This window comes from Hyla sarda, chromosome 2, assembly GCF_029499605.1.
Source record: "Hyla sarda isolate aHylSar1 chromosome 2, aHylSar1.hap1, whole genome shotgun sequence".
Taxonomy (NCBI): domain Eukaryota; kingdom Metazoa; phylum Chordata; class Amphibia; order Anura; family Hylidae; genus Hyla; species Hyla sarda.
The window spans coordinates 196333726-196357417 of record NC_079190.1 but is presented as its reverse complement, the minus strand read 5'-3'; the positions used below and the strand labels follow the sequence as shown (position 1 = coordinate 196357417).

Sequence of the window (23692 nt, the reverse complement as noted above, 5' to 3'; positions counted from 1 at the left end):
CAGAGAAGAAGTCACCTGATATAACTGTATGTAATCACTTATATGGTCTGTATTGGTAATGATGGGGGTTATTGTCTGTCACCTGGTATAACTGTATGTAATCACTTATATGGTGTGTAATGTAATGATTGGGGGTTGTTGTCAGTCTGTCAGTATAGGAGTTCTTTACTGCTGTTAATGGTCTATTCACACATACAGTATTCTGTGAAGATTTGATGCACAGGATTTTCTGCTACAGATTTCAATGTAAAATATATGACTGACTACAGCTTCAAATCCGACACAGAATACTGTACGTGTGAATAGACCCTAAAAAAGGTATTCCCATTCTGCAGCTGCAGGTGTGGTTAGTGCGAGGCTGAGGGTGTGGTTAGGGGTGTGGCTGTGAATGTGGTTAGGGGCATGGCTTGTCCCTCTTTGCTCTTAGCAAAAGTTGGGAGGTATGTATCAAGGATAAACTGGCCAGACATGATATTATTTTCTCTGGTAGATATGATTATTTTTGCCACTCAAGTTAATGTCCACTTCATAGAAAGAGCAGGGGTCAAGTCCTGGGGAAAAAAAAGTGGAGGAACTCTCCCAAGATTTCAACTCAAGGGCTGTTCCTACAAGACTCCTGCTAATGGGAACGGTGGTCCTGCTGTGAAAAAGTGAAGAAACTCAGTTTCCACGCGTTCCTGTAGGACTTAAGCCCTGAGAAAGAGCCCAGGAGAAGAAACATTTTGTCACTTCTCACGTTTGAACCTGAGTTGAGCAACCCACCAAAGCTTGCAGCATCCACAGCACATATGGATGTAGGTGGGGTCCTGTTTTTTTTGGGTGGGGGTCCCATTTTTTTTCCATCCAGGAAAAAAATGATTAACTAGTGTGTGGTGAATGAGAAAGATTCTGACACACTGTTACTCAATGTATTTCGTATTCCTCTATAAGGATGCATTCACACGGCCGTCTGTCCCCGTGTTTTTAAATCCCCGTTTCGGTTCCATTCTTGCAGGCTGTAAACGGATTAAAAATAGTAAAAAAAAAATCCCATTCATGTCAATGGGATTTTTTTTTACAATCTGTTTACATCCGTTTGTACCCGTCTGCGCTCATTTCCGTTTTTTTACGGCAGAAAAAACGGCACATGCAGTATTTTTTCTTCCGACAGAAAAACTGAAGTAAAAACGGATACAGTAAATTTAACATTGAAGTCTATGGAAAATGGATGAGCCTTCCATGTCAACCGTTTTTTCAATCCGTTTTTTTTAACCTGTTTTTACTTCTGAGCATGCTCAGAACAAAAAATTATTTTATATTTGATTTATTAACTGAGCGATAACGGATCAAAACAGATCCAAACAGATAACGTGCGTTTGCATCCGTTATTGTCAATTTCTTTTTAAAGTCCGTTTTTATTTTTGACGGGAGAAGACCGGGACGGGTCCAGACGGCCGTGTGAACGCAGCCTTACCAGAATCGCAAGACAGGAAATCCTGTGATATTGCTATGGTGCCATCAAGTTTCCAAGGGGAATGAATACAGTGCTTTCTTCCATGAGACCAATGGTAGATGAATTAGAAAACTCTGAAGCCACTGCTTAATGCTATGTAGTGTTTTGTCTTTATAGAATTGTTTTATTGTAGGAGATGTTCAACACTTGTGAACCTGTGAAACATACTAGGGGAGATTTATCAAAAACTGTCTAGAGGAAAAGTTGCTGAGTTGCAACCAATCAGATTGCATCTTTTTTCATTTTTGGAAAGGCCTCTGAAAAATAAAAGAGGCAATCTGATTGGTTGCTATAGGCAACTCAGCAACTTTACCTCTGGACAGGATTTCATAAACCTCCCTCAGTACTGTGCCTTTATATTTTGGTCTGCTTAGTTTTAATCTGTTTATACCCTGTGTTTACACACTGCTTATATATATATACAGAGACCCCCCCCCCCCCCCGCCGACCTACGATGGCCCTGACATACGATAATTTCAACATGTGATGACCTCTCAGAGGCCATCGCATGTTGAAGGCAGCACCAAGATACGATGCTTTTGTATGTCGGGGCCATTGCATAAATGGCTATCCAGCAGCACAGACTGCTTCAGCTGCCACCGGATAGCCGTTTACGGTGCCCCGTGTGCTCCGCTGATGATCACTTACCTGTCCCCAGGACTCCGGCGCCATCCACCCTCCATCGTCGTCATCACGTAGAGCGAGGATGCTTGGGAAACAGAGGCCTTGCCGGAGCGTCGGGGACACCCGGGGACGTGGCGACAGCGATGGAAGGCGACGTCCAGGGCAGCGGTGACTGGTCCGGAGCGGCGGGGACAGGCGAGTACAACTTCCTATACCAGTGGTCTTCAACCTGCGGACCTCCAGATGTTGCAAAACTACAACTCCCAGCATGCCCGGACAGCCAACGGCTGTCCGGGCATGCTGGGTGTTGTAGTTTTGCAACATCTGGAGGTCCGCAGATTGTAGACCACTGTCCAAACTTTACATTACACGGATCCCTCAACATACGATGGTTTCAAAAAACGATGGTCCGTTTGGAACGGATTACCATCGTATGTTGAGGGACCACTGTATATATATATATATATATATATATATATATATGTATATATATATATATATATATATCCGGTTGAAAAGCTACATTGAAATTATAAAAGCTTTGTAATTTTTAATGTTTTTCTTCAACAAAAATAGATTTTAAAAGAGGTAAAACTGTAGATGTTGCCCTTACACACCTTTTTACAGCAGTTCCTGAGATGTATAGGTTGATGGGTGGAATTATACTGTTGGGGTGTGTGTCATAGGCATACAGGCCGCAAAATGCAATACATTTACATCCCCTGGCTGTATAATCCTGCCGATCACTCACATTATGAAAATTAAATGGGCACTGTCAGATTCAAAAAAATTTAAAACAATTTGTTAAAACATTATCCTTTCTAATATACTTCATAAGAAAATGTTATTTCCTTTTTTATAGAAATCATGGCTTATAAAATCATTGCTTGGTCTAAGCTGAAGCACAGGCATGGACAAAGTCCAGTAAGTGAGGGTGGGCTAGCATTTACATAAGAATTACGATGCAGTTCGGCAAGAAACACAGGTTATCTGAAGGCTGTCCTAGAGGAAGACTGTCTTGTCCTAGGACTATTATACTGCAATACATTGCTATTATTATATTTTCACAACTAAACAAATTATACATACCAATTTCTACTTCTTCTATTGCTTCCCCAATGCCTATAATTTTTGGATTTATATTTTCCCTATGACCTATAAATAATAAAAACACAATACTGTTAACTGTAAATTATATCATTATTTTACAAAAACTTTATTAGCCAAATACTTGTTCAGTAGCCAACTTTTACATTCTGTTACTGATTTCTACCATTACAATTATTTGTAATGTAAGCTAATAAAGCTTTGTCACTAGCTGTTAATAATGAATTTATTTTAGTAAAAGGTCAGGTGACAGTCACTCTTTAAAGTGCAGCATAGGCTGTTATTAAAGAATAATGTAGAGGTTCTTGTGTATGCTTTGTGCTTACTTGTTTTAGCTGATGAGGCAGGCATGGATAAGGCTGCATATTGGAAGAAACTCCATCACTAATATGTTCTGAAATGCTGCCTACATTTCTCATGAATCCTCGGGCTGTGCAGAGAGACTGGGTGTGATATTTGATCACTGCACCTGGTCATCTAGTGAGGCTGCTGGAGTTCAACAACGTGAACTCAGACTCATAAGTAGGTTGATGTCAGTCCACATTATGTGTAGTTTTTAGATATTTTTTTTCTTATTATTAGTGCAATTTTTAGAGAAATATTGTCATGAAATGAAAGTGATTTGGCCTATAATCACAGTTTAGGGTGTTTTTTTTTTTTGATCCTTCTGTCAGAGGTATATATCTGGAGTATTTTATGACATTACGCAACAGACATAGGACTCCATTGTAAAAAGACATACACCGCCTAGTCAGACGCTGTTCCATATAGTGATGCTGGCATATGGCAAGCCTGGCATATGCCAAAAAAACAAAAAACAATAGTGCCTTGAGTTTATACTCCAAACACAGTGCTGAAATGAAATGCGAAAAACAACCTTACTGGTGCTGAATAAACTGGTCTTACCTAAAATCTGCCATATACAGGGAGACTGCAACAGGAACATTTTGCTCAATTGTTTGCTGGAAATACTTTCATGACCTTATGAATTTGTAACTTGCTTGCCACAAGTTGGTAGCCACAAACTGGGACCCCAACCCCATCATTCTTGGACTGTAACTGATACTACACGTAGATTAGGATTGCTTACCTCTTCTCATTTGTTTTAGTCTGTTTAATGTAGTAAATCGGTTGCTGAACAAAACCATCTTTTTCTGTGCTAAAAATATAAAAGAGATAGAAAAACAATCTGAAATACTAAGAACTGGACAGTGATTTTTAGGCTGCAGATTATATAATGTATAAGGGTGTATCAGCAAGTCCATGGATTTTTGAAAACCCCATTTATATGAATGGGACAATAACACATTTCTACAGCAGATCTGCTTCTTATGAATTCACAGTAATAACAATCCTATCCCAGCAGTCATATGTCTAGTTCAAGTTAAAACTTAAAGGGGTACTCTGCCTCTAGACATTTTATCCCCTATCCAAAGGATAGGGGATAAGATGTCTGATCGCAGGGGTCCCGCCGCTGGGGTTAGTTTAGAGCATCAGGTGCAGCGCTGGAGGCTCGTGACGTCCCAGCCACGCTCCACTTGTGATGTTATGGCCATGCCCCCTCAATGAAAGTCTATGGGAGGGGGCGTGATGTCACAAGCTTCCGCCCCACATCGCCAGTCATCCAGCAAAGTTTGCTCCATGCATCGGATGTCTGGCATGCCGCAGCCGAGATCGTGGCAGCCCCCCCCAAAAAAAGGATGTTGATAAGATGTTTAGGGGTGGAGGACCCCTTCAAGCATTGATGCCTATGGTGGCTAAGGGCATCATCTCCAATTGTTTGCAATCATTATACAGTCTTGAAACGTAAAATAATATTGTGTAATATGGTTGGATTACCTTTCACTTTAAGCAATTTCTTTCCACACACAGTGTAGTTTTCCCCATTGTACATACGAGTAACAATGTATGTGTATACAGCTGAATCTGCTTGTTGTATAGAGATAAATGATATTTCACTTGTATTCTTCTCATACTCTTTACAGTCCTAAAAATAGAAAGAATCTTTAGTAACAATGATTACGATAATATTTCATAAACAACCGTATAACCCTCTATTCATAGTGTATAGCCTGCGTCAGGGGACAGTCTGAGTTAGGGAATGTAACCCATGAGTCTCATTGAGGACAAGGACTGAGGTAAGTGATGACGATCTGTGTACATCAAGGATAAAGTATATGTGTCCAGCAATAGAAATCCTTCCAGCACGTCCTGGTATCTCTCATTTTGCAGTTAACATTTATTACAAAAATAGATTACATACCTTATACCAATTGGTGGAGAAGTTGGAGTATTTATACGAATCAGGAATAGTGAGTGTTACAGGTTCTCCCAAAGTTTTTGCTAATGATTCTTCAGAAACAGAATTATTACAACAGAAACTAATCTTCTCTTCCATTGTGAAATTCTTTCCTCCATATGTGTTATTATGTCTTTACAAACAAAAACAAAAAAAAAACACTATTTAATGGAGGTATCAGTGATGGGGAGGAAAAATCCTTAGGTCAAAGGGTTTAAAGATGGCGCAGATGGAGCAGAGCGGTGACATACATTATATATGCTAAAATATGCTTATTGGGTCCCTTCAATAGGCCACAAAGCAGACCAGAGAAGAAGATCACTGATAATACTGATCATTGCTATGTATAGTACTAAACAGTATAAGCAATCTAAGTAATGCTATACATAGTCCACAATGTAGCAAGGTGTATACGCCGGCACAGCCAAACAAATAGATCTCCTGCCGTAATGATCAACCTTCAGGTTAGAAGCACCTGTGTGCACAGACCACCCCTTTCCAGGCAATATTTGGTAGTGCTCACGCATATGAACAGTTCCATATAGACCAAACCACTTCACAGAATATGAAGGAAGAAACGGAGCACATACCACATTAAAGATGCCTTCTTTTTCTTTTCCTTTATTACTTCATATCGGGGTAAGCGGTACAGGGGTCGGGATGGTGGACGGGTGCTTCGGGGGAACCTCGGTCCCAACCCTTGTACCGCTTACCCCGATATGAAGTAATAAAGAAAAAGAAGACATATTTAACGTGGTATGTGCTCCTATTCATTCTTCATATTCTGTGAAGTGGTTTAATGCTATACATAGTTCTTTATGGGAACTTAAAAAGTGTAAAAAAAAATAGTAAAAAAAAGGTTTTAAAAACAATGTGAAAAATCCCCTCCTCTAATAAAAACTGGCCCTGTTTGTCCATTTTACCCCCAAAAATGTAAAAAAAAATATGATATGCGCATGCGTAAATGTCTGAACTATCAAAATGTAATGTTAATGATCCAGTATGGGGAATGGCATAAACATATAAAAAAAAACATTTCCAAAATGTCCCCAATAAAATAAAAAGCGATTAAAAAGTCACATATAAGTGGTAACAATAAAAACTACAGACAACAGCGACAGCCTAAAAAGAAAAAGCCCTCTAACACGCCCATATACAGAAAAATTATACTTGTAAAAAAAGGTTCATTTTTTAAAAACAGTAAAATAATAGAAAAGCATGTAAACAGAAGTATCCTTTTAATCGTAACCTACAGAATAAAGAAAACATGTTTGACCGTTAAGTGTACAGCATGAAAATAAATGCTTCCAACATTTGCAAAATTGCTGTTTTCTTTTCAATTTCCTCACAAAGATAATATTTTTTTGTCTTTGCCATACACTTTATGGTAAAATGAGTGACCTCAATACAAAGTACAATTGGTCGCACAAAAAACAAGCCTGTGTATGGGTCTGTGGATGGAAATATAAAAGAGTTAGGATTTTTAGAAGGCGAGGAGGAAAAAACGAAAATGCAAAAATAAAATTGGCTGTCTCCTTAAGGGGTTAAAAATGTGCTCCGGTATTGCGCTATCCAACTGAAATCCAGGACAAAGACTGCTGTCATTTTTAATCAATAAAATCTTATTTATACTTATTTACTGAATAAAATAAATAAAAAATACAAGATACATCTATAGCAAGACGCTTTTCGGGTGATGTACCACCCTTTATCAATTGCGGATGAATCTATGAATCTTCTTTTCTGTTTTCTTGGCATGTCTATTTTCATATGTACTCGGCTTTCACGTGAAACATCAATTCAATGTTCTCTTATTAACTCTGCATTGTGCCATTCCTTACTTTGTGTTTCTACTGAAAATGAATGAGTGAAGTGACAATGAGTTCCTATTTTTCAATCATTTTCAGGAGGAGAACAATGCAACTGCCGATCTGTTATTTTATAGGAATACATTTTCACAGAGCAGACTTTTCTCAGTTTGTCCTGGCTTTTGATATGTTTGTCACAGCAAGTAGCTTACAGTGATACCTGAAAAATCTTTGTTAAAGGGGTGCTCTGCCCCTAAATATCATATCCCCTATCCAAAGGGTAGGGGATAAGAAGTCTGATTGCGGGGGTCCGGCCACTGGGACCACCCACAATCTCTATGCAGGCACCAGGCATTCTGAACATTATATTCAGAATGTTGGGTTTGGGCAGCCCGTGGTCTTGACATCATGCCATACCCCCTTCATTCATGTCTATGGGAGGGGGCATAATGCTCCATAGACATGAATGGAGAGGGCATGGCATGTGGTCACCCGAACGTAATGTTCAGAATGCCAGGGGGGTGCCAACGGCCGGACCCCTGTGATCAGACATCTTATCCCCTACCCTTTGGTTAGGGGATAAGATGTCTAGGGGTGGAGTACCCTTTTGAAGTTAATGTGATCCTTCAGGGCAGCAACCAATCACATCGCTTCTTTAATTTTGAAAATATCTCTGAAACGCAAAATGGGCAACTGGTCAACCTTTCCTCTGCACAGGTTTTAATGGGTCTCCCCAAGAAGCCAAGGCATTAACCAGGGACAGACATTTAACAGGCACTATACTGTACCCTCCGTGTTTTGGCTTAATACCCTTGTTCCCAAGAATAGAGAAAAAATATTCATGCAAAGATATATTATAATGGTTGTTCTGCTGTTGCTAATAAGACAACAAAGGGTTCACTTACTGCACTGTACAGAGACACTGCCCAGAAATATTCATTTCATCTTTTGGAAATGACAAGTCCACATTTGTGCTTTTGTTCACCGCACAATGAAAAATACAATCCTCCTCCTCGGCATATAGAAATGCTAGAACAAATCAAAAGGCACAGATCAACAAACACAAAAATAAATTATAGGTAGAAATAAATTGTATTTTCAGAAACAGTATTCAAACCAATTTGCAGAACTCATCATAATTAGAATATAAGAGGATACGTACTATTAGACTATTTGCACACACAGTACCATATTTTTTTGTCTTATTTTAAAGGGGTATTCCGGGCAAAAACATTTTATCCCCTATCCAAAGGATAGGGGATAAGATGTCTGATCGCAGGGAGCCCGCTGCTGAGACCCCCCGCGATCTCCCTGCAGCACCAGCATAGGCGGGTGCTGAATCTGCAGTTTCGGAAACCTCCGGGTTTCCCGGGACTGGAGACGTGACGTCACACCATGCCACCTCCATTCATGTCTATGGGAGGGGGCGTGACGTCACGTCCCCAGTCCCGGAAACCCGGAGGTTTCCGAAACTGGAGATTCAGCACCCGCATAGAATGCGGGTGCTGCAGGGAGATCGCAGGGGGTCTCAGCAGGGGGCCACCCGCGATCAGACATCATTCTTATCCCCTATCCTTTGGATAGAGGATACATTTTTTTGCCCGGAATACCCCTTTAAGCCTACAGCAGTATTTTTATCAAAATTAGGATTAGAACCAATACAGAGAAAAACTATAATGGAAACATTTGTACTCCTGGTTGTGGTATAAATACTATCCAAAACGAGGACCAATATACTGCCCAAAATACTGCATGTGCACATAACAGTCTGTATGGAGCCTCATGAGTGTGGGTGGTTGAGTGGTTGGTTATACAGTTTAGGACAAATGTTTATATGCACTTTAGCTTAAGACATTCAAACTCAATATTTCCCAAGTGCACACGTCATGTAACCACACATTTCTTTACAGTGGTAAATTTTACATTATCAGAGAAAGATTTATATCAGCTTCTGAGAACAGTCTTCTGGAGATGTAGAGATGTAACCTATATGTTTCCAAAAATGTCTGTATCACCAGTTCTGGTGACGCGATTCTACCTGAGACTGTTTCCTCATTGAAGTCTGAGGGTGTTAGGGAAAGACGTGAACAAGTAGTGATCAGCTATTTCTGTAATTCCGACAGAGCCTATATTTTCATGAAAGATTTTATCTTTTATTAGTACTTAAAATATAGTACTAAACTCTTCAACTATATACATGTTTTAAATGAATGATTTTATACAGTCATTGGGGTCTTCATGGTCTGTCGTACCTTGGCCATTGGTTAGATGGACAGATACTGCATCTAAAAATCAGTTCCTCATTCAGATTGATGTGATTTAAAGGGGTATTACATTGTGGTTGATACATTCATATATTGCTGGGTTGTACAGAAAAGAAAAAAAAAATACATACTTTCCTCACAAGTTCTGCTGTAGCTCCTGTTTTGTCTGCCTTCAGTCCCCCATTGCTTGTCTCTGCTTTCTGCTTCCAAGACAAGAGCTGAGAGAGAGACCTGCCCGTTCAGCCAAACACTGGCCGCAGAGATTGGAAGCAGCCAGAAAAGACAGTGACAGGCGACCGTAGGCAGACAAAACAAGAGCTGCAGGGGGACCAGGGGTTGGTAAGTATGGCTCCAGCAATATATAAACATTATAACAACAATGAAATCCCTTTTAACCCCCAAACTGAGTATTCCGACCTGTGCTTTGCCAAAAAAAATGAACATTACTGTTTTCCTGGAGCACAGCTCAGGCAGCAGAGTGGGTGCATGAAACGCCACAAATTAGAAACTGCAACTCTCGTCTGCAACTTCTCCCATCATTCTCCACTTGGAAGGATAAATAAAGTAAAAGCATAAATTGGGCACAGGAACTGCATTGAAGCACCGTAACCTACACGGCACACATCAGTGAAATCTCTGACCTGGCAACATGATGTGATCTTTTAGAAGGTTATATATAGGTTGTGCTCGGGGCTACAAATAGCGAGCCTACCTACTTAATACTAACTCAACTATGGCTAAGCAGTCTGAACTGTGCCATATACTGCCGCGTAAGGGTACACCTTGTAAAATAAGAGGGCATACCTTAGAAGAAGTAAAAGAAAAGAAGGGAGGGCAGGGTGGGACAACGCGAGAGCCGCGGCGCACTGAACACAGGGAGCCGCGGCTTTTAAGCGCAAGTACCGCCCCTCCCACAAACACAGGTTAAGTGACTCAGTCAATTAACCTTCGCACTTGTGCTCGGGGCTACAAATAGCGAGCCTACCTACTTAATACTAACTCAACTATGGCTAAGCAGTCTGAACTGTGCCATATACTGCCGCGTAAGGGTACACCTTGTAAAATAAGAGGGCAAAACTCAAACCAAACAGGCAACTCAGAAATCAAAACAAGCTTTATTAGTAATTACAACACAAGCGATTCAAAAGCACACTGCATCTCCAATTTCGGGTTTGGAACATAACGTATGTACACACTGGACTTCCAGCGACCTAACTTCCTGATAACATGAGCAGGAACACCATGACGAGAGGCAGACGCGGCTGCCCCTATGCGTAGAGAATGACCGGATATGACCGAAGCATCATGGCCTAAGGACTTAACTAAAACACGTAAATAACGAACAAAAACTGAGGAAGTAAGAGCAATGTTATTAAACAACAACAAAGGACATTCTGGACTGTCATGAACACGAAGAGCAAGTAACGAGTTAAAGACCGAGACCGGACACCATTTGTGAGAAGTTTTAAAATATTTGACGTGCACCTTCTGACCGGGAAGTGATGTCTTAGTGTCGTTCAGAACGAGAGTGAAATGATCCGTGGCTCGCTGCAATTGCCCCAACTTGAGAAATGGAGCGGTACTAGTTCTACTCGTGAACTCGCCCGGCCTCAGAAAGCCATAGAAACCTAAGAAGAGGGCTGCTTTTAGCGTTAAACTATTACCTAGACCAAACGGGGAGTGATCCAGGGCATCTGCCAGCTCCCTAAACAGCGACCCTGAGATGGGCTGCCGGCCTGGCGGCTTTGGTACTCTACTTTTGGCAACCCCCTTAAGGGCAGCCTTAACTGCATGCATGGTAAACAATGATGCCCGATCCGGGAACTTCAAAGTAACAAAGTGTTGTATGCCTGCTAAATAAATCTTTATGGTGTTATATGCTAGCCGTAAGGAGGAGTGGCAAAACCCTATAAAGGCTAAAATAAAAGATACTGAAAGGACATCGTTATGCGGGTGAGACTGACAGAACTTAGTAAACAGATTAAAGGCCGTACGGTAAACTTTCTGAGTGTTACGGGAAAGTGAACTATTAATCAAGTCCTGACCTACAGACAAATAGGCATTTAATTCAAAACCAAATCGTGGAACGCTGGAACCATGCATCCTGATGGATCGGCCTCTGGCATTACCTGGAAGAAAAGTGCAAAATTGAGCCTAGACAGTGCATCAGCAGCCGTGTTCCTAACACCACCTATATGAGCACTAGAGAAGTGAAAATTATGTAACAAAGATAACCATACCAGTTTACGCATCAAAGACATGACCTGTGGGGACGAGGATCTACCTTTAAGCAGAATATACACCGTAGCTTCATTATCAGAAACAAACAGTACTGACTTCCTGAACCATAGGTGACCCCACACACTGGCAGCTGCAACTATAGGGTACAACTCAAACAATGCTGAGGACCTGCTAAAACCCGGAGACTGAAATACCTCAATTGGCCAAGCACTGGCCAACCAATGATTCTCCCAAATGGCTGCAAAACCCACTGAGGAGGAAGCATCGGAAAAAACTAAAGGAGAAGCATTATCGATACCAGGGGTGAAAAAGGATACCCCATTCCAGTTAGTCAAAAATGTATGCCACATAGCAAAATCGGCAATCGCTTGTTTATCAAATATGACTACGTCGCTTTGGCCAGGCACAGAATTCATAGCGTCTAACAACCTGGAAACAAAACTCCTACCCTGTGGAATTACACGCATGGCAAAGTTCAGCATGCCGAGAATGGATTGCAGCTGTACCTTGGTCACCCGGGGTGAATTGACAAGATCATGCATGGCCTGTCTAATACGTGAGAGCTTGTCGAGCGGTAATCGGGCTTCCATGACCTGTGTGTCTAGAACAATACCTAAGAAAGTCAGTGACTTGCAAGGGCCCTCAACTTTTTTGTCTGACACCGGAACCGCCAGTTGCTGGAATACTGCTAACGAGGTTGTCAAGTCCCTGGGGCACACGTTACCTGGCTCAATAAACAAAAAATCGTCCAAGTAGTGGATGACATGGGAACAGTCAAACCTGTTTTCCAGGAGCCAGTGTAGGGATTGCGCAAATTTATCAAATAACCAAGGACTACTCCTGGAACCAAAAGTTAACTTAACAGCAAAATAATACTTGTCGTGCCATTTAATACCGTGCCACTTCCATAGCTGAGGCATAATAGGCAGGAGCTTAAAGGCATCGGAAATATCGATCTTGGACAGCCACGTGTTACCGCCCATGCTCAGTATGACCGCTATTGCCTCATCTATGGAAGCATATTTCAGGGAGAACTCTTCAGCGGGAATAAGAGAGTTTAAACTAGGTGTGTGTGCAGAGTAAGGGGCGGACAAATCATAAATTAAACGAAGTTTATTACTGAATTTCCCAGCCACCAACCCCAATGGACTAACTCTCCAAACGTCAAAGGGGGGCTCATCAAACGGACCAATAACAAAACCCTTGTCTATTTCAGCTTGTATCAGGGTATCTACAGCCCTAGGGTCCCTTAGAGCAGAACGTATATTGTCACACTCATACGTAGCAGAGGGTAAAGTAATGAAACCTGTGTGGAAACCTGACCGGAATCCATTAATCAAAAACTGAACAAAACACCTATCTGGATGATCAGCAAGAAAATGTTCTAAACACAACACGTCTATCACTGCTAGTCATGCTTTCGACTTCTGTGGACAACTGGCCTTAGGATGGGCCCTGAAACAGAATGCACAGACATGTAAAAGTCTACACTGGTTATAATTGCAAGACCCAAAATTGAAATTATTGCAAATTTGAGATTTACCAAGATACTTGATGGGCCTACCTAACTTGTCAATCAAGCCCGAGTGTTTCTGATTCCTAGGCTGAAATGTGGGTGAAGACGTGCCGGGATTTACCTCGGATGGGGAATTAACAGTATTGCACCATTCAGTGGTATGGGCGATGGACTGACACCGAGAGCAAACGGGGGCTTTAAGACCTGCAAAATGATTGCAGAAAATCTCGGTGTCAACCAACGCCCAATTAACTGTATAGTTGTACTGCACTAGAGCTGCCGCCGCCTTAGCTGAAAATGACTTATGATAATCATAAAACGTGAACCCACCATATTTATGAGCTAACTCTGTGACTTTGAACAGATACATGTCAAGCTCTTCACGTCTTTCTGGCTTGACTGAGCATAAAACGTCACGATAAATGGCGAACGCCATACTGAATTCAGCTAATGTAAGCTTGCGACTTAACCTTACATCTTTTGCTTTCAGAATGACCGACACCTCACCGCAAGCAATAGTCTTGTTCTCGGAAACATCATGAGACGCAATAAGCAAGGAAGCGAGATTAACATCCTTACCATCAAGAATGTCCTTCTTCAGATTAGTCGGGATAAAATGAGCTGGCGCGACATTTGGCACGAGCATATTAAGTCCAACCGGTAATACTGAAGCCTGCGGGGTAGCAGAAACCTGAGGGGGAACAGAAGTGTGTGGAATGGCCGAAGTCAAACCCACCACTGGGGCCGGAGCGGGAGCCTCCGAACTCTTACATTCCAAGGTATCAACTCTAGAGCACAGCGAGTTAATTAACGTATGCAACTGCAAGATGGACGTATTGAGTGTCTGCATGGACACTCCTTCACTGCTAGGGCCTGCTTGATCGCAGGGTCCCGAGTGCTCAGAGACCAATAAACGATAAAGTTCCGCCTTGCGGGCAGTAGCCGGGAACGGGATGCCTTTGCGGACGAGTTCAGCCGTCAGTTTAGGAATGGTCCAGTTACGAAGAGATGGGACGCTACCCAGATCCGATGTTCTAGCGACATTGTCCAGAACAGAAGCTGCATCTTCAATGTCTGATGCGTGAGACATTTCTGAAAATTAGATATACAACAATCAAATCCTGACCCAAGGGACAACCAAAAAACGAAATACACCTGTCAGAGCAAGACTAACCCGGAAATCAAAACCACTGCCACCACAGAATCGGACTAGAAAGTGAAGAGTACCGAGTGGTGACTAGACACATGCTAACAGCGTGACACGTAAAGTTACTCGTGACTAATGAACCCCTTGGCCCAAAGACGTGATGAGCAGGGGATAGAGAGTACACCCAAGGACGTGATGGGTAACGAACTAAGACATGAATACCTGGACTTCCGGAAGCCTAAAACAGACCGCACCTTGACAACTGGGTTATGACGGTCAATCTCGACACGAACAGGCGTTGGAACAACGTAGAAGCTGAAACGAGGCGAGACCACCAAGATGAACACTGCGAGCCAAAAGGAGAACCGTATGAAGAGAATGTTTACTATAACTAACCCAAAAATGGACTGCACATACCTGTACCGAGGGTGGTAAGCCAACACGAAGTTCACGACAGCAGACGTTTAAGCCACAAGAGCGTGCGTGGACAACTGCTGAATAAACACACAGGCATATAACTTAACAACACATAGACTAAGGCAGATCCACACGAGGACTCAAAGACGAGTTGAGTCGGTGGAAAGGCTGGAATAACGTAGAAGCTGAAGCGAGGCGAGACCACCAGAATGAACACTGCGAGTTAAAGGAGAACCGTATGAAGAGAATGTTTACTGTAACTAACCCAAAAATGGACTGCACATACCTGTACCGAGGGTGGTAAGCCAACACGAAGTTCACGACAGCAGACGTATAAGCCACAAGAGCGTGCGTGGACAACTGCTGAATAAAACACAGGCATATAACTTAACAACACACAGGCTAAGGCAGATCCACATGAGGACCCAAAGACGAGTTGAGTCGGTGGAAAGGACATGAACCGAGCCCCAAAGGGCGAGTTGGGGGAAGAGAAAACAACCTGCCTAAACATAAATATTTTTTTTTTTTTTTTTAAATTAACACCTATATACATATATGCAAAATTCCAAATATATTCTTTTATCTCTTTTACCTAAAAACGACCGAGTAACCATAGGAGCACAGGAACAACAGAACAGCAGCGCACATTGAAGACCATGCTACAAGCCAGGCAAACTAATTTAGGAACAACCGCCTTATTCACTACCACGACAAGTTAGAGTAAAACGGTACCAAACAACGAGCAAAGTAAATAACTACGACTAGCAATAAATATCATGAAGCAATAAATACCATGAAGACAGGACAGAGGCGAAACAGCGGAAGGCAAATTGACCATGTGAGAACAGAATTATAGTACCAGACAATAGCGGAGCATATAATGGTAGTGTATCAGCAGCGTATGCAACAGACTCATGAGTTAAAACATGACTAATACGGACCAATGTATGCGGCCGAAGTGTAGATACGAGAAGCAATAGTGTAAACACATGGAATATGAAACAGATTAGGTATATGAGAAGCAACTGCGGAACAAACGCGTCAACCAGTGAAATACACAGCAGGGACATCTGTGACACATTAACGAAGCGTCCTGACCAGTAGACAACGTGTACTGACACTAAGACTAACACCTGGAACTACAAGACTATAATACCTACAGTATGCAAACAAGCACCCAGCATGCAGAGCTGAGCCGCAGGAGGTGTGTAACGAACTGGCTGCCGGCTGAGACTAGTGACCGAATAAGAAAGCCGGCATGCGTAAGGCAGCGGAACGGGACGGGAGAATACCGCGGAGCTCCGAAGGACATATGCTCTGAAAGGTAACCCCCGCTGTCACCTCCCCCAGCCAGCACCAAACATCTGAAAAGAAACCCCCCGACATGCGCCGGAAGCGCACAACGTAGCTCAGCAGCCCGCTACGGCTGCTGAACAACAACATCAACATGCTAAAGGCAGAGCACGGGGGACTCATACGAGACACGAGCCCCCAGACTCCTGCAGTCACTCCCCGGACCTAAACTAACCTGAAATGACGTGCACAGCAGAGCACAGGAACGAACACGAGGCTGGAGAGACTCCCCACGGCGTCTGACGTCACGGACTCCAAACAACGCGAGAGCCGCGGCGCACTGAACACAGGGAGCCGCGGCTTTTAAGCGCAAGTACCGCCCCTCCCACAAACACAGGTTAAGTGACTCAGTCAATTAACCTTCGCACTTATGTTAACTCATTGGAAGTCAAGACCTATATGGAAGCTAGGCTGTACCTAGAAATGCGTTGTAAAGATTTGATATTGAAGGCGATATCCATCAATTCAGATGCTGAATGGTTAAAGGGGTACTCCGGTGGAAAACAATTTATTTTAAATCAACTGGTGCCAGAAAGTTAAACAGATTTATGAATTACTTCTATTAAAAAATCTTAATCCTTCCAGTACTTATCAGCTGCTGTTTACTACAGAGAAAATTATTTTCTTTTTGAATTTATTTTCTGTCTGTCCACAGTGCTCTCTGCTGACACCTCTGTTCATGTCAGGAACTGTCCAGAGCAGGAGCAGATCATCATAGCAAACCTCTTCAGTTCTGGACAGTTCCTCATAGCATCATAGCAAACCTCATCATAGCAAACCTCTTCAGTTCTGGACAGGTGTCAGCAGAGAGCACTGTGGACAGACAAAAAAAAAGAACTTTCTATGTAGTAAACATTAGCTGATAAGTACTGGAAGGATTAAGATTTTTTAATAGAAGTAATTTACAAATCTGTATAACTTCCTGTCACCAGTTGATTTAAAATAAATAGTTTTCCACCAGAGTACCCCTTTAACCCTGCATGTCAGTCCATGCTGACTGTAGTACCTAAGTGGTTTTACAGAGGTAGGAGGTTCCCTCTATAAGCTCATCAGTGCACCGGCAACAAGGATGCAGCCTAATAGGCCCTGCCAAGTCAGTGTTAAGAAAAAAAATATTCTATTTAAAAAAGAAAAGAACAAAAAAAACAAAAAAAAACAGCATGATATAAGATTAATACTTGTACCCTGTATGGTAACCATCCTAAAACAAAGCCACAATAAAATAATATGAAATCTAAAACCTAATAAAAAGTAGTATGTATTCTAAAATGGTAACCATTGAAACTACAAGTTGTCTCCTGGGGTGCCTACATTGGCCCAATCGCCTAAGTTAGTTAATTCCATTGTACATAATACTACACAGTGACCTTAAAGGGGTACTTCGGTGGAAAACATTTTTTTTTTAAATCAACTGGTGCAAGAAAGTTAAACAGATTTGTAAATTACTTTTATAAAAAAAATATTTGTCCTTCCATGTACTTATTAGCAGTTGTATGCTACAGAGGAAATTCTTTTATTTTTGAATTTCTTTTTTGTCTTGTCATCAGTGCTCTCTGCTGACACCTCTGTCCATGTCAGGAATTGTCCAGAGCAGCACAGGTTTGCTATGGGGATTTTCTCCTGCTCTGGACAGTCCCTGATATGGGCATCAGGTGTCAGCAGAGAGCACTGTGGACAAGACAAAAAAAGAAATTCAAAAAGAAAAGAATTTCCTCTGTAACATACAGATGCTAAGAAGTGCTGGAAGGACAAATATTTTTTAATAGAAGTCATTTACAAATCTGTTTAACTTTCTGGCACCAGTTGATTTTCCACCCGAGTACCCCTTTATCTGTTTCCACAAGTAATATAAAATCTAGACTGTCCGGATTGGAAATCTAGCTAATATGCACCTTGGTGATGCCAGAAATACCACTCCCATTACAGTGTATTAGGGAGGGTGAGGGACAATGTGTGCGTGTCTGGATATGTGTGTGTGCAATACCTGGAAATGTTTATATCATTGTCACTTCCTTCAGACACCGCTCTGTCCTTATAGGTTTCCTCTAACCTAAAATCATGTGGCTAGCTTTCTCATCTTGTGTGTCAGTTGTTCAAAATTCAAAATAAAACCTTAAAAGAAAAGGTTTGACAGATCATAGTGACGGATCACTACCGATCAGTAAACTGTGATGTATATACCTGTGTAAATAGAAATATACTTACCTAATTTGATCAAACAGGAAAGGACAACAAAGAAGCTGCTCACTCTTTCTTTACACATGATGTAAACAGGGTCAGTGATCTTGCCAGTGATCTGTCACTTAGGCAGAATACTTCGACATTTAGTCAGCTCTGTAAGGAAGCGCTTACGTAACCACTGCTGCTCACACTTGTATGTGGAGCAACACTGCTTTTTTTTTTTTTCTCTTTACTGTGGGGATTTTTTTTTTTTTTTTTTACTAGCAAGAATGAAACAGCTTGCATATATTCTGTGCTGTGATTCATCTGTAATTTCCCAAGGAGTACTACTAATGCAGTAGCACCAAGTAATGATTTAAAACTGTTTTAGGGTCTATTCACACATACAGTATCCTGCACATATTTGATGCACAAATGTGAAGCGGTGTTCAGTCAATACAACATATTAAATATGTGCAGTATACTGTATGTGTGTATACACCCAAAGGGTAGGGTCCCACTTAACATATACACAGCGTATTTCATGCTGCGCAAAATCTCCTGAACAGGGGAGAATATGCTGCATATTCTTCTAAGAGCAAACACACAGAGCTACTCAGCGACAGCCCTGTGTGTGCAGTGAATTGGTGGAGAGAGATCTTGTTGCCCTCTATGATCAGTCTGTATGTGGTAACATTTTGATAATCTTAATAAAGCAAAAAGAAAAGCACTCAATGAATAAAAAAATCCAACCATCATATTACGATTTGGAATGCAGACAAAGGGGGAACATAGTGGTTTTAGACTCGGGCCTTTATAACAAATTAAATAGAGATATGTTGCAGAATGCTCACAAGTAATCCCACTATGGTATTCCAGAAAAAATTGCCACAGGTGTTACAAGAGGGGTTGGTTCTTGGGGTACTAGACAGTAATTTGGTAGATTTCTTTGTATGCAAAAAACTCCGTCACTCCTATTTTCACACGCTCCCCAATATCCACAGGGGTGTCGTTCTGCCAACGTTTAGACCTATTGTGGCTGGAATTGGCTCCCTTGTTGAAAAACGCGGGGAGTAGGTGAATCATTAACTTCAGCCTCTCACTCAAATTAGCCCTAAATATATCGGGGACACAAAACGTACTAGAAATTCTGGAGAGTATGTCATGGCAATCTCAATTCTCATGGGCCACTTGCGAGAACACTGCTCTATATCCTTCATTCCATGGGAATAGGGGATACTGGCTCTTTTCCAACATCTCGAACAGTATAGCAGATACCCCCTGTAGGAATTTCTCCTTTTAGCCACTGATTTTTTGTTACGCTACAATTTTTGTTATGTTCGATGGCGAGTTTTACCTTCAGACCAGGGGAGTGTCTATGGGCCCGAAATATTTGCCATCTTTTGCTAATGTGTCCATGATATGTTGGGAAAACCAGTATCTCTTCCCCACATCCATCCTATTTTTCCATCTTATTCATTGGGTTGGACGGTTTATAGATGACCTTATCATTTGGGAGGGGGGGGGGGGGGGTACAGAGCAGGAATTTGTCGCTTTCACTAAATACATTAATAACAACTTAAATGTATGTTCACATTTCACTTTGACAGGTCTTCTATAAACTTTCTGGACATCAACATAACAAAGAGGAAGAAATAGTTATATCCCCATACAGAAATGAGAAAGATAGAAATTCTACCCTAAAGTTGAGCTGTAGTGCAATATAACTTATCCCTTATCTGAAGGATGGGGGATAAGTTATAGATTGCGGGGGGGGGGGGGGGGGGTCCGCCTGGTGGGACCCCCGTGATCTCCTGTACGGGGCCACGGCAGTATGCTGGAAGGGGGTTTTCCATCCATGCATGATGTGACGGCTGACACGCCCCCTCCATGTATCCCTACGTTTCCTGCAGACTGCCGCGGCACCATACAAGAGATCACAGGGGGCCCCAGTGGTCAGACCCCCAAAGATCTATAACTTATCGCCTATCCTTTGGATCAGTGTTGCTGCAGGATGTGTTCATCCTGCAGCCTTGTCTATCAGCCATCTCATGTCCATGACCCTTGGACTCATGCTGCTGTGGAACTCAGTGTCCCAGGAGGTATGGGGACCCCTAGTGGTGGGATTTTCAAAGGCAGTTTTCTTTAATAAAATGTGCAATATTTTTAAATAAGTATATTAGAAAAACTATTGTTTTGCCAAGATGTACAACATATAAAAAGTTTTTATATCCTGTGCATCAAATATGTATCAAATGTATATGCATGCATATGCATCAAATAGTATACGTTACGTGTGAAGAGACCCTAAAAGAAAACATCTACACAAAACCATTACACAAAATACAGTTTTGCAATTTCCTTGTCTAATTTCCATTATATGTTAAAGTCTTCTAGTTTAAAGTGTCCCTGTCATAAAAAAACTAAAACTTTTGAGACATGTCAGGTCAGATCGATCAGAACAAGGAACAGTGATAAGTGCACAGTAGCGTGCTTTACTCCCTGTAAACTATCTTTGGTAAAAGTAAGACAGATGCTGTTACACTCTCAGGCACTGCACTTCGGCCAACTCAATACTAGTTAAGCATAAAGTGAATCACAGACAATACATTCGTGCATCATGTATCGGGTGTTCAACTTCTTGGAAAAGGTAGTACACTGTTCAAAAAATAAAGGAAACACTTAAACAACACAATGTAACTCCAAGTCAATCACACTTCTGTGAAATCACACTGTCCACTCAGGAAGCAACACTGATTGACAATCAATTCCACATGCTGTTGTGCAAATGGAACAGACAACAGGTGAAAATTATAGGCAATTAGCAAGACACCCCCCAATAAAGAAGTGGTTCTGCAGGTGGTGACCACAGACCACTTCTCAGTTCCTATGCTTCCTGGCTGATGTTTTGGTCACTTTTGAATGCTGGCGGTGCTTTCACTCTAGAGGTGGCAGGAGACAGAGTCTACAATCCACACAAGTGGCTCAGGTAGTGCAGCTCATTCAGGATGGCACATCAATGCGAGCTGTGGCAAGACGGCTTGCTGTGTCTGTCAGCATAGTGTCCAGAGCATGAAGGCGCTACCAGGAGACAGGCCAGTACATCAGGAGACCAACAACCCAGCAGCAGGACCGCTACCTCTGCCTTTTTGCAAGGAGAAGCACTGCCAGAGCCCTGCAAAATGACCTCCAGCAGGCCACAAATGTGCATGTGTCCACTCAAACAGTCAGAAACACTCCATGAGGTTGGTATGAGGGCCCGACATCCACAGGTGGAAGTTGTGCTTACAGCCCAACACCGTACAGGATGTTTGGCATTTGCCAGAGAACACCAAGATTGGCAAATTCGTCACTGGCGCCCTGTGCTCTTCACAGATGAAAGCAGGTTCACACTGAGCACATGTGACAGACGGGACAGAGTCTGGAGACGCCGTGGAGAATGTTCTGCTGCCTGTAACATCCTCCAGCATGACCGGTTTGGCGGTGGGTCAGTAATGGTGTGGGGTGGCATTTCTTTGGGGGCCACACAGCCCTCCATGTTCTTGCCAGAGGTAGCCTGACTGCCATTAGGTACCGAGATGAGATCCTCAGACCCCTTGTGAGACCATATGCTGGTGCAGATGGCCCTGGGTTCCTTCTAATGCAAGACAATGCTAGACCTTATGTGGCTGGAGTGTGTCAGTTCCTGAAAGAGGAAGGCATTGATGCTATGGACTGGCCCCCCGCTTATTCCCCGGAACTGAATCTGATTGAGCACATCTGGGACATCAGGTCTCGCTCCATCCACCAATGCCACGTTGCACCACAGACTGTCCAGGGGTTGGCAGATGCTTTAGTCCAGGTCTGGGAGGATATCCCTCAGGAGACCATCCGCCACCTCATCAGAATCATGCCCAGGCATTGTAGGGAGGTCATACCGACATGTGGAGGCCACACACACTACTGAGCCTCATTTTGACTTGTTTTAAGGATATTATATCAAAGTTGGATCAGCCTGTAGTGTGGTTTTCGGCTTTGATTTTGAGTGTGACTCCATATCCAGACCTCCATGGGTTGATAAATTTGATTTCCATTGATAATTTTTGTGTGATTTTGTTGTCAGCACATTCAACTATGTAAAGACGAAAGTATTTCATACGATTAGTTCATTCATTCAGATCTAGGATGTGTTATCTTAGTGTTCCCTTTATTTTTTGAACAGTGTAGTTACAAAACATCATGTCCATAGAAAGAAATCAGATGGGGCACTCGCCATAATGTCCAAATCTTCTATGTTTCAAACGAAAGTTTAAATAAAGACACCGTGGGGAGACCTCTACCTGGAGGTCAGACGAAGCACCTGCAGGTTCGAAATGGTTGTCTTACCACGATCCCAGTTCCTCTGTAATGTTTCCCAATTTAAACTTTCGTATGAAATTAAAAAAAAAAGATTTGGACATGCTCCATCTCATTTCTTTTAATGTACTTGAGGTCTCAACTATCTGTGTCTTGCTGACCCATAGACTTATAATGGAGAAGAGAGACAAAGATTACTGAGAGCCGTGGAGTAAAGCACACTACCACATGCTTATCCCTGTTCCTTCTTCTGATCGATGTGGTCTCAGCAACCAAGACCACGAGCAATAAAAACTTTTGACTTGTCTCTGTGAGATATCAAAAATATATTTTTTTTAAATAAATAACAGGAACACCTTAAAGAAAAAAAATCTTAAGACTGCTGCTTTTGGTACAAATTGAAACTACAAGTCTCCTGGAGTCCCTACATTGCCCCTGTGGTCTAAATTAGTCAATTCATATCTCCCATTTTATAAAATACTATACATTAGCCTTAGTTTGATCAAATCTAATCTGGTCGGATTGGAATTCTAGTTTATGCACCTTTCTGAAGCTTGAAATACCACTCCCATAAAAGTGTTTTAGAGAGGGTGAGGGACAGTACGTAATGATGAATATGTGCGTGTCTGGATATGTGTGTGTGCAATAGTGCATACCTGTGAGTGTTTATATCATTGTATTCAACCCCTTTTGTTTGAGCAAACGGCGGAAGTCTTAGCACAAGGACCCTCACCACTCCATACTTCTGACACGTCACTCTTCTTTTTAAATAAGTACCCTAAAAACTCTATAATTCTTGGTAACCCCTGTGTAAATAGAAAGATAAACATGACTTACCTAATTTAGTCAAACAGGAAAGGACAAAAAAGAAGCTTCTCACTCTTTCTTTACACATTCTGTAGACAGGGTCATCTGTCACTCAGGCAGTA

General features: G+C 42.0%; 1 protein-coding gene across 2 annotated transcripts in view; it reads right to left on the bottom strand.

Annotated features, from left to right (window-relative positions):
• LOC130355668 (interleukin-18 receptor 1-like) overlaps window positions 1-23692 on the bottom strand; it is a 70671-nt gene that overhangs the window by 45196 nt on the left and 1783 nt on the right. Inside the window, exons 2-7 of one of the 2 annotated variants that reach the window (XM_056556095.1) lie at window positions 23601-23692; window positions 8236-8359; window positions 5487-5655; window positions 5063-5210; window positions 4314-4382; window positions 3206-3271 (exon numbers count right to left, since the gene is read on the bottom strand). The exon at window positions 23601-23692 is cut by the window's right edge and continues 98 nt beyond it. In XM_056556095.1, the coding sequence (XP_056412070.1) occupies window positions 3206-3271; window positions 4314-4382; window positions 5063-5210; window positions 5487-5655; window positions 8236-8359; window positions 23601-23658 (634 nt within the window). In that variant the 5' untranslated portion in view covers window positions 23659-23692. Of the gene's footprint in view, window positions 1-3205; window positions 3272-4313; window positions 4383-5062; window positions 5211-5486; window positions 5656-8235; window positions 8360-18473; window positions 18578-23600 lie in introns of those variants that run through there. The other variant, XM_056556096.1, reaches the window with a different exon arrangement.